This window comes from Chelonia mydas, chromosome 2 (genome assembly GCF_015237465.2).
Source record: "Chelonia mydas isolate rCheMyd1 chromosome 2, rCheMyd1.pri.v2, whole genome shotgun sequence".
Classification (NCBI taxonomy): domain Eukaryota; kingdom Metazoa; phylum Chordata; order Testudines; family Cheloniidae; genus Chelonia; species Chelonia mydas.
The window spans coordinates 60,690,730-60,702,800 of NC_057850.1; the positions used below are offsets into that span (position 1 = coordinate 60,690,730).

The 12,071-nt window shown below is 38.7% G+C and overlaps 1 protein-coding gene across 6 annotated transcripts in view; it reads right to left on the reverse strand.

Annotated features, from left to right (window-relative positions):
• Window positions 1–356: 356 nt before the first annotated feature.
• MTFR1 (mitochondrial fission regulator 1) overlaps window positions 357–12,071 on the reverse strand; it is a 38,058-nt gene continuing 26,343 nt past the window's right edge. For 5 of the 6 annotated variants that reach the window (XM_037892526.2, XM_037892528.2, XM_043539566.1 and 2 more), the window contains 4 exons: window positions 7,545–7,786; window positions 4,138–4,396; window positions 3,784–3,952; window positions 357–2,324 (listed from right to left, as the gene is read on the reverse strand). In XM_037892526.2, coding sequence (XP_037748454.1) covers window positions 2,265–2,324; window positions 3,784–3,952; window positions 4,138–4,396; window positions 7,545–7,786 — 730 coding nt within the window. In that variant the 3' untranslated portion in view covers window positions 357–2,264. Of the gene's footprint in view, window positions 2,328–3,783; window positions 3,953–4,137; window positions 4,397–7,544; window positions 7,787–12,071 lie in introns of all 6 variants that reach the window. The other variant, XM_043539565.1, reaches the window with a different exon arrangement.

Genomic DNA, 12,071 nt, shown 5'->3' on the forward strand with positions numbered 1-12,071 from the left:
GAGGAAGGAAGTCTGGAAGAATCCATACTTAGGCACCAAAAGTAAAAAGGAAGTGGCCTTTGCTCACTTGCCTCCATAGAACAAGCAGCTGCAATTTAAATTCAAATACCCACACTGCTTTTCCCAGCCTGTTTCCACCATGCTGCTGTGCAGGAGTAGCAGGTTTTCATAGCACACACTCTAATCCGGTGACATAGGAGTAAAGTGCCATACTGGAGCTGGATACTTTTAATATCTTAGGAGGATGCAACTAGACTCCCTTCAGAGCTCTACCACTTCTGAATTTGTTTTCAGACTGACCATTTCTCCCCGCAAAGCCAGCCAACTAATGCACATATGATCAAGACAGACAGTGCCTAAGTCAAGTCAGCATTTTATTTTTTCTATTTTGTACATCTCAGTGTAGCACTAAATACAGAACACTCTTTGGAGACCAAGTAATGGGACTTTGCTCTTCTAAATGCTTTGAACAATATTTTTTTCAAAGTAAAAGGAATTTTTCGTTAAAACTTTTTTTTTTTTTTTTTTTACTTTTAAACAGCTTTGTAAATACAACACTTTCAAGTATTATATCAGAAATAAAGCCCTTTGTTGATCATACTATTTAAATCTCAATTTGTTAATACTGACTAGCATGAAGGTGGATGGAAAATGCTGCACTTTTCTAGTAGTTGGAGGGAGATGGGGGGGGGGAGTTTCAAGAACAAGCACTCACATCACAACTCCAGTAACCAGCTGTTCCTTTAAAACAAGATTGCTGACTCACCTTCTCTACCTGTATTTATCCACATTCAAAAGAAACTTGCTGTCAGTTTACTTGATATATAGCCAAGCTAGATCTGTTGTGTTCCTGCTTGTTAGTCCTGTGAATGCCAGAATGTTTTCTACCCAAATTTCAATACTTGAGAAAACTGGATTGCATTTGTGTACAGAAAGCCTCAGATTGTTTTCCCCTGATGATCCAAGCTCAGTGCTGATCAGGAGAACAAAGCTGCCATACAGCAGGTGCCTAGAGGATTTCCCCAGGTGGTCCTCAGGTGACCCACACCAATGCTTTCCTGGAACTAGTGCAGGGATCGTAGTCAAGATATCCCTGACTGCTGAAATATTATCTTGGGGCCATGGGCAGTTATCACAAATAAGGGTAGCCTTCAGTCTCTTCTGCTTTATGCTAAGGGACTAACCCAGCACAAGACCTCCCCATTAACTGTGTAGAGGGTAAAAACATCTCTGTGTGTCAAGCACTCCCCAGCTGCAACAGAGAACAGGGCCTCTGAAAGCAGTAAGATTTTACTGACAAACACCCTATAGTTCATTTTATAAGCACTCCATTTCTTCTCATCTCTACTACTTTGTGACTTCCACATTTGCTCACTCAGACACATACCCTGACATTCTGTCTGAAGTATTTTAATCTACACTGCTATTCTACCCTATTTCACACACATTGGTCTACTTTTTGACAGAGGACTGAACCTGAAGCTAGCTGTGGCCAGTTGCTCAAGATCAAATTCACCTTTAAGGCACTATATGTATTGGAGGGAAAAAATAGAACATTCTGCATTGAGAGAAGGGCAGTCTCATTTGAGAAATCTTGCTATTTTTGAAATGCTCTATTCCATACCACTCAGCTTTGTAACAAGTAAAATCAATGAAGCTTATCAGAGATTATCTGTTTCTCCTTCATTATTAACTGAACAGTTTGATACCCTTGCATGAGCTGTTTATGCTTTTTAGGCTAAAAACAGCAAAAGCTGTGTTAAACTAATGAGATCTCATTTGGAACTGAAGTTGCTAGTCTCAAACTAAATTCTGCAGTGCAAGAAACTTGTTACATCAGCTATTACATGAGAGATAAAATGACTGACAGTACTTCATTCCCATTATTATCATTTACACGAACTGTCTGAAGACTGTCAGTCACGTATATAAAAACATTTGTACAGATAAATTAGTGTTAAAATAAAACCACCACAGAAAAGTCTTAGTATTTTAGGTATTGAAAGCTAGATTTTAAAGTTTACTTTATAGGTTTAAAAACTTGTACTGTCTCTCAACTCAACCCTCTTGTTAAAAGTCACATAAGGACAAGTATCTCTAGACTCCAAAATGTAAAACAAAGGCACTACGTTTTTATAATTTGATATCAGTATTTTTTTTGGTTTGTTTTGTAGGAGGGCACTAAATACCAAGAGACACTTATTACATAACACTGATTTCTAATAAAAGCAGCTGAATAGTCTCTTGTAGTGATATAAAAGTAGTTAAGATTTTTCAATTAAAGTCTTCATTTTTCCTGTAGGCTTCAGCATGTGTGGTCCAAACTGAAAAGGGAAAAACAAGTACATTACAATATGTACAGATCCTGGAAATTGTAGCATCATTTTATAATCCAAATTCATAAGTGACCCTAGAACTCAAGCAGAGGCCATCCATCATTTGTCCACTTTGCCTTGCTGCCATGGATGCAAACGGGATTTGATTTAGATGCATTTTACCCACAAAGTTAACTAGAAATTGTCTCACAGGGGAAATGCATATCAGGAACCAAGTGAAGTTACTCAGATGAACCAGATGACTCCACTCCCAGAACAAGTCTGCTGACAGATTTTTTCCTGCACCTGTTGCAAGTCCTCTGTAAATCACGTATAATGAAATGTGAGGACCAGACTGGGGGAGTATGGGGCGGGGGCGCGAGAAGAAGGCTGCCTAAGGGCCACTCCCAGTAACTGATAAGGTTAAAAATGTTACTAGACCACAACTAGTGTTAGTCACCACCACAATATTCTCTGTCAAAGGCTTCCAGCCGGTTCTATTAGCCTCTGATGTTTACCATCCAATCCCTTGCCCCAACAAAAGATGGATCACAATCTCAGAGTGGAAATAGTAATGAACATTCCATGCCACAAGTCAAATATTAATTCCATGTTCTCTCAAGTCTTGTGACATTTGTGCTCTTAAAATTCCCAGCTCCTGGAGGCAAGTAATCAAGTAATAGCAGCCCTTGTTACAAAAAATTATAGCCCTCATGGTTGTAGAGAAGAAATGTGACCTGAATGTACACCAGAAAACCCAACCTTTATTATTTTAAGTCTCCTGATTTTTGAGTGCTTATGGTTGGTAATCTAGTTCTTCCTCAATCAGGCCCAGAACACAACCAGCTGTATGAGTAAGGTTATTAGGCTTTCTACCTCTTTTGTTGTTTGCTTTCACTTTTGTTTTCCAAGCTGAGTGAAGGGCAAGAGATTAATCTGATCATTTATTTGTTCTCCCTTTCTAGCCCACCATGCTCAATGACTGCTTACCAGACTGCAGGCAAAGTTTACTGCCCAGCAAAACTGGATTTCACTAGAAATGCGGAGAGATGCATTGCAGGCACTACTTGAAAGAATTTCTGAACACTTACCATTGGAGTTTCACTTCAATTTCAGTCTTTTTAAAACACAATTTAATGAGTTTTCCCAGCACCATGATTAATGTATTTATTTTTAAAATGGAACCCAGTTGTCTTTTAAGGTCTTAGTGATGCAATAAAACCTCTCTACCTGCTCATGGTTTACCTGGTCAGCAGAAGCCCTAGATAAAGTTGCCCCCTGCAGTGCTTTGAATGGCTGTCTCTCCACTCCCCAGCACTCCTGATGCACAAGCCAAGCTTTCTGGATTCTCACTGGGGTTCTGTGGAGCTGGTCTGAGAGCCAGCTAAGGTTTTTGAAGAGAGATTTACCTCAGCTTTAATGTATGTAGGACCAAATCCCAGGATGTGTCCAGAATCTCAATACTCACCAGCATCATTTCAGGCTTTGCCTTTGTTTCAGACTCTGGAATCTGTTTTTCCGTTTCACTTTGGTTATCACTTCTGTATCGATAAGCAAATTTCTTTTTGAGAGCTTCAGCTATTAGTGCTACAGGATCAGTCGGGTCAGGTGATTTGCATGTTGTGCCTTCTGCTGGTCTTCAAAGGGAAAGGGAAATTAACAGTCACAGCAAGTCTTTAGAATGTAGTTAGAGCATCTTTGCATTTCCGTGCTGCCTTTCAAATGTTAGATCAGCAACAGTCCAAAATTCAAATGTTTCTCCATGAAAACTACTGAGTAAGACTTTGCATTAATAAAATTACACAACTTATTGTGTACTCACCTTTTCACTGCACGCAGTTTGACACTGTTCATGTCTTTGAGGATCTCTAGCATATTTGGTATTTCAGGCTTCTTTGGACCATTATCTATCAAAGTCTGTCCCGCGTTTATTTTCTTGCCTTTCCGCTCTTTAATGAGATCAATAGCAGACATACTCCGATGTACCCCAGAAGGTGGAAGAGGCGGTGGAGGAGGAGGAGGAGGAGGTGGTGGTGGTGGTGGTGGTGGTGCAGGAGCTGATGCAGTAGGACTTAATCCAGCTAAAACACACCAAGACATTCATTCCCCGTAAGAACTAAATGCCCTTTTAAAGAAAGCTTGATACATCAAGTATTTTGAAAAGGAACAGATTTGCTGCATATCAATTTTTTCCTCAAAGGGTTGTCTTGTCACAAGACTACTGGCCCGGTTTAAGTCCTAAACCGCCTAAAAATGACAGCATTAAAACAATCACCTCAGCTAATTACTGTTCCAAAAGGATGTTCAGTTCCCAGTTCAGATACTAACAGTAGATGCACATCCATGTCAGACCTACAAAACTTGTTCAACACCAGGACCCGTTTCCACCAACTCTGCCCCCTGTTGGGGTCTATCAGTATTTAATGATGCTTGGAGAGAGTTTGAAAGGCAATGCAAAGTTATATTCTTAAGGCAGCCACTGTGCCTGGAAGAAATCACTGTTTAGAAATAATTTTACACATTAATGACAGTTTGGCCGGACAACAGCAATGAATGCACCCCAAGTAAAAATTCCAATTATACTTGTCATTTGCCAAGACAAGATTCTAAATGAAACTGTTTATTGACTGTAATCACAATCCCTAGATAAGCAGTAGTTATTCGTGCTGTTTTCAGAAAGGAAGGACTTCTCTTGTGAGATTCTTAAACCTGAATGGCAGAGGTCAGAAAGTTGTGTGAAGCCCAGTTAAAAAGTCTTCACCTTGTTTCTGTTACCGCCCATGTTTTTCTTTAAGTTTTTTGAATGTCTTCCTAAGACTCAAGAGGAGAGATTTGGCAACTAACTGAACCAATTAGGTTGTAACAAAAATCTAAAATTAAAGCTTCTTGCACCACTTTAGGTGAATATTAAGTCAGTGTTACAGGAGTCACCAAAGATATTACACAGGTCTTGGCAGAGAGTGAGAACTTCCCAAGTGTTTTGTTTCTAAAAGACGTCTATGGAATTTAAGTCACTGACTCTGCTCATGCAAATTAGGACCTTATTTTTATTTAACAAAAATCTTCACCCCACCCACCCTTAATTAATCTTAAAAGTGAACCAAACCAACTATCTGGGACAGACAGATATATAATGTTAACATATTTAAAGCAGTTGCCATATTCTACCAGAAGAGGGAGATAAAGGAAAATGTTATTTAAATTGAAATCTAGATTGAAAGCCTTCTACTGAACAGAAGGAAAAAAATCACACCTAGAAAAAATATTAACCAAGGGCATGTGTCATTTAGGTGATTATTAGCATTTTAGCAATTTGGTATGTTTAGAAGTGTGTTAATTTCAAGCTACTGTTGCTTTCAAAAGGAGGAATGGAACGGAATTATCTTTCAAACTATTTCAGTGCAATGAGTTAATTGCACATATAATGGTCACATTATTTCCCTATTCGCTCCCAGATTTGGATGCTGAACTCTACAATCTTGTCAGGAGAGCCAGCATTCATGATCTAATGGCTAAAGCCCAGGAAAGAATCAGTATACCTATTCCCAGCTTTCCCACACACCTGCTAGGTGACTGTGGCCAAGCCACTTAAGGGTGAGAAACTGCGTCAGAGGTTCATTCCTATCTGTAATGGGTACAGAATACAGAATAGGCCCTACTATCCTTGTGAGCTGCAACAATTCAAGTTTGTAAAGCACGCCAAGTATCTCAGTGGAAGGTGCTATATAATACAAAGTATTGTTGGGGTTCGAAGGGATGCTGACTATGGGACTGAGGTTAGGACATTCATATCAGGGGCCCTGTATGATTTTTAGCTTCCATCTGAACAGAAACTGGCACTCAAGAGCCCTCAGACCAACATGTGATCCCAAGAATGGCTCCTGTAGCAATTCAACCCTTTCCTCCTGCCCCAAAGCCCTTGTGTGTTATTGCACTGACTTATATGAGCCCATTTTCATGGGGAGGATTTAACTTGTGAACTTCTGCCCCAGAGACAAGTGAGTCAATGATATTAGAAACCAATACTAAGAAATAAGCAGCCATTGTAACAAGTTACAATTCTCTGAAGAGTACTAGGTCTGTTATAAGCTGTGAGAAGATATCACAAGTACTGTGCTTACTTATTCTTAGTCATGTAATAAGCACTGAAGTTCGTTAGAGATTTCTGCTGTCCTTGAACATTTCTAGCAACATGTCACTGTTTCGTAAGCCATTTGAAATATGTATTATATTCCAAAAGCATAGTATCTCAGTGACACTAGACCTCATGACATTACTGATACTCTGTGGGACTTAAGTATCCTAATAATACTTAACAGCTATATTATGCCTTTGGTTTCATTCATATTTGCGCCAAGCTTTGTTCTAGAAATCCTATTAAATGCTAATTATCTGCAGAATTCAGAACTCAAGACACTCTGCACAAATATTTGAAGAAATGATTTTTAAAAGTACGAAATATAAGAATCTGGAGGTGTTGGTCCCCCTCTACCATTGGAGAAACATCTGTGTGGTCCCTGTTAGTATACTGTACCCACTCTCTTGAATGTGGGAAGTGAAAATAACGTGAAGTCCAGGCAGAAGGAGGAGTTAATACTAAACCTGATCTGCAGAAGGTTAGGATAGTGAATATCTGAAGTCTCATCTATTTGATATTTAATAGATAAATTTTGACCACCAGTCAGGCAGGTTTTTGGGAGTTGCCATCACACCACTACATGCACGTCTATCAGCTACGACTCGGTGGTGAAAAACACCATTTGCTCTTTACAATGGAAGTCAGATAACATGACTACGGCTCACGGTCAATCAAGTTTTAGGTTTCCACGGCAGTTCACTACTGCATATGAATAAACCCATTCATGTACAACTGGGCTAGTAAAGGGCACACACTGTTTTCCTCTCACAGGTTTCAATTTCCATCCCACAACTCCAGATGGAATTTTAAAAAAAGAGCCTTTTACCCATCACCTGCAAGTTTACTTTGTACTGTAGTTTCACAGTAAGACAGCACAGATATCCTGGAATCAAGCCTCAGTGAGGCTCTGTACAACCACTATAAATGAAATTTGGTGCTAGCACTTCTTACAACCCTACAAACTTCACTATCAATCCTGCAATATCTCACAAAAATGACTTCATTATACTTACATGTATCGGTCAATCAGTTTTAAAGGAGCAGATTCCTTTTTAGCTAATTTGATATGAAAGTGAGACAGAGTTTAATACCTGCTGGCAGATTCTGCTGTTCTTGCAAGATTACAATTTTGGCTATTTGTGCCCTTAAACTGGCAAGTTCATTTTCTAGAGCACTAATCTTCTGCAGAGCTTCATCATTCTTGGTCACCACACCCTTGGGGGCTGGCTCTTCTTGTAATAGGTTTGGTAAGGATACTTGTCTACTTGGTGGTCTTCCAGAGCAATATGGTTCATGTGGAAGAGGTGGAGCCGATTTTGACCAGACTTCTGATCTGTAACAAAGCAACAATTGTCACATGGGGCTGGTCTGTAGTAAGTGCTTCTACCAAGTCTTCCAAGCTGCTAAGAGGAGAGAGCAAAACAGTTAAGTGTAAGCACTGAGCCAAACATTAAGATTGGACCTTCAAACCGAACTACTTACTTTTGGCCTTTTAAGAAGGAATCAAAAAACCCTCAGGTAAACATCTTCTCACCTGCTTCAGAAGTTTTTATATCCCTCTTTCTACAATGAAATACTTGCAAGTAACGTCTGGCAGAATCTGACTCATAGATCCCTAAAAACTAAAGTTGAAGTGGCATTGGTTTTAAGTTTTTGTTGTTTGTGTGTGTTTTTTTGGAGGGCGGAGCGGGGTGCGGGGGGGGAGGAGAGGATGGAATGCTGCCTCAGAAACACTGAGAGCCTAGTAGTGCTACAGACATTTACTAGTAATTATGATATACAAGTTATATAAGCAACAAAGATCTTGATATGAACACATTCCACCTTTGTTCTAATAGTGTGAATAAGAGAACACAAATTTAAGCTAAGGCAAGATTCAGGCTAGATATCAGGAAGGGCTTATAATCAAAGTAATTAGTATGTGAATCGGCCTAACAAAATAGTAAATACTACTAATAAAAGGGACACTATCAAGTTAAGTTAGGCCCAAAATTAAGGTTTGGTAAAAGTAAACTTTTATTAATAAACGAAGAGAGACCTGTTTATAAAAGCTTTTTGTGATTAAAAAGCTTTCCAATGGAATTTACACGTTCCCCTGCAGTGTTCACAACCTGATATTGCAGCACTAATGTACTGCACAATAACTTAAGTGTCATTTCATTGCCCAAGATGAAAAAGCATACTTGGAATACTTTCAGTTAAATTTGAAGTGTTAAATTACAAGCAAGACAATAAATTTTAGCAGCCCCATGGGTTACACTAAAAAGTTAGAGATAATAGGGTTTTTGACATTCAGTGAATAAAATAGTCTCATCTAGTCTATTACTCAGCTCTTGGCAGGGCAATCTGAAACTCTAAGTATAAATACTAATTTTTCTAGCTCCAATCTGTTTTTCCTCTGAATGCCTTGTATGAACAGTTACTTCTAAGTTTTCACATTTGTTTGCTTTGCTGTTGGAATGAAGCTTCTTTAAAAACTTGCCTTAAAATCACTGACAATTTTAGATTTTTTCCACCTGAGAATTTTTTTGTATGCAATTTGTTCCTTTTGAGATGGAATAGCTTTCCATGTTCTACAAAGTCCACTTTCCACCTATACTGTCCCGCTGCATAGACAACCCTAGTTTGATAGGATTCTTCAGATTCTTGTTCTCAGAATTGTCAAGGGGCATGAAGCTTTGTGGCAAAGTTTAATGTTACAAAAGCTGTTTAGTAGGAGAATAATGCATCGTAAGAAGAACAGGGGAGAAGAGAAGCCTCATGCACTAAAAAAATTCTTTTTATGAGTCCCTCCCTTCATGGTATGTAACCAGTAAAGGAATGAAAACATAGGCTGTGTTTGCTGCTTCCCTTCTTATACCTGTCAAAGAAACCCAGAATATTTTAACACTCTGATATTAAAATATAGGAAGTTTCCTGCTTATTTGATTAGCTTTCAAGATCTGAAGTTGATACCAAGGTACCAGAAATATTGTTCAAGGCAATAGTACAACTAATGCTCATTACTGAGATAGAGGATTACAAGAATGAACTAAGATACTGTAGCTGCAGAAGAAAAGCCCATATATTTAATTAACTCCCACTTGAATTCTTACCATTCCTCAAGCATATCAGGATCTTGGGTTTCTGTGGCACTGCTTGGTCAAACACTGGGGAAAGAATTCTGAATAGAAATAGGACTTTTTGAAATACCTCATCTGCAGATTTCAGAGTAGCAGCCGTGTTAGTCTGTATTCGCAATAAGAAAAGGAGTACTTGTGGCACGTTAGAGACTAACACATTTATTTGAGCATAAGCTTTTGTGAGCTACAGCTCACTTCATCGGATGCATCCAATGAAGTGAAAGCTTATGCTCAAATAAATGTGTTAGTCTCTAAGGTGCCACAAGTGCTCATCTGCAGAATGTGCTTTAAGTTACCCAGTTCATGGCCCTGGTTTAATCAGAGTTTCAGTTGTACTCTTATAGTAGTATTGGCTGCCCGGCCAATATATTTGTAGCGCTTGCTCCTATTTAAATGGAGAAAGCCCATACAGGAGATTTTAGGGTCTTTTAAGGCTAAAAGGGACCCATTAGGATCTTACTTCCTGCCTAACACGGGCCACAGAACTTAACCCAGGGATAACAGACAAACAAGTAAGGTGGACGTTGCAGGCTTTGCAGCTAGTCCATCCTTCATAGAAAAGTAAATTAACTGCAGACAAAAGAATCCCCAATTGCTGTTTATTGCGGTATCTGTAATTCATACTCTATTTGTATGTTTATCACTGTTGAGAAGTGCTGAATTGACAGCAATGGAAACAATATCCACAGAATACATACTGCCTAGACAGGAGCAGGTACAGTTTTTTTGGATTCTTGGATGTCTGTCCACCCAGAGCTGTACTAAGACAAAACACTCCTCCTTTCACTCAACATCTGAACTGGTGACCTAGAGGGGGGAGGTTTCAAATCCTATTACCAGCTATCTGCAACACCCAGGTCCTGCCTATTTAATATTATTACTTTGACTTTTGAACTGGGGACCACTACTTTACAGATTGCACATTTATCTCTAATAGTTTTAGGACTGTTCTTATTTTTAAGGTAATGCAAAATTAAAATAAAGAAATAAATAAAATAAAATAAATGTTGTATCCTCCCAGGACAGAATGCAGGATTTTCATAGGGTTCCTGGAACCATAAATCCTGGGTAGCATCTTGGATTTACTCCAGAGGACCTTATCCCCTTGGTTCCCCCGACAGCTTTTAAAGCTTCATTTTGTATTGAAAAAGAAGAGCTGAACACTAGCTATGTACAACTGGAATGTGAAGTATTTATTCAACACAATTAATCCATACCGATAAAATATCTGCTTAAGAGTCAACATTTCAGTGTGCGTAGGTGATGAATTTCATTGTCTGGCCTGGGGCTATTATTGCCAAGTTATTTTTACTTCCTTCAGTGCTGACTTAAATCATGCCACTGAATTTTTGAATTAACAGCACTTTATTCACACAGATTAAATGAAAGACATTCAATAATACTTCAAATTGATTTGATTTTTTAAAAAGCTTATTTAAATACTGTAGTAAAGGGACTTTATATAATAAGGTACTTTGATGCACAGTAAGTTTATTGAAATATATTTGTTTCAGTAGAACATTTGGAATTTACCACTTGAAAAATACATGTCTGAAATGTGACTATAGCATTCAGTGTACAGGGGGACAAAATGATGTGCAGTTTAGTTCTGCAAGGCTGTTAATAGATCTGTTTTTGACAATGTAGAGAAAGTGGATCTCATCCTCTGTTAGCAGGTATATATATTGACATAGGGACATCAGCCTTCATAGTGAACTACTTGTTAAGCATTTTATGGGAAGTAGATATTGCAAATACATATCTTTATATTTATGTGGGCTTCTTGGACCAGGGATTGCCCTTCTAGAGAGTGTTTGAAAGCACCTACTGAACATTACTGTAATTAATGTTAAATATTTCACATGTACAAGTAACAAGCCAAATTTAAGACCCTGTCTAACAAAGTAATTTTTAGAGCTACCCTGTAAACTCACCGTTTGCTGTCCAACTGTCAACTTTTGAGTTCAAGGATAAGATCACTTTACACAATGTTCCTTAGCGAGTTCTCCCCAAATAGCAATTTCAACTAACAATACCCAAGTTCCACAACAATCTGTAGGTGCTTCCTTGAAGCAAAGAGCTGCTCTTCCCATTGATACTATAAAGCTGAATGACTGTACAAGTCAGCTCTCACACAAGAGCCCAGGAGTTGAACAGCCATTCCTTGTGCTGAAATGTACCTATCAAAGGGATTTATCTCTGAAAAGTCAAGTTGATGGATTTCTGCTACTCCCTTTGGAGTTATTGACATCAACAGTGGCTTGCAGCCATATTCCTATTATGCAATATTTCACTATAGCAAGTTGTGTTGGAGGGCACTGAGGTCATCACTAAATTCATGCTTTTAAAACAGGTGTCCTTTGGAGGAAGCTACTACATCTGTGAATACCAAAGCCATCAGTCAGGGCCCTCAGATGCTCCTTATTTAAAGTAAACAGAAACCTGGTCTACTCTAGAAAGCCTATGCCACTGAAGCCTGCACCAGCATGACTGAAC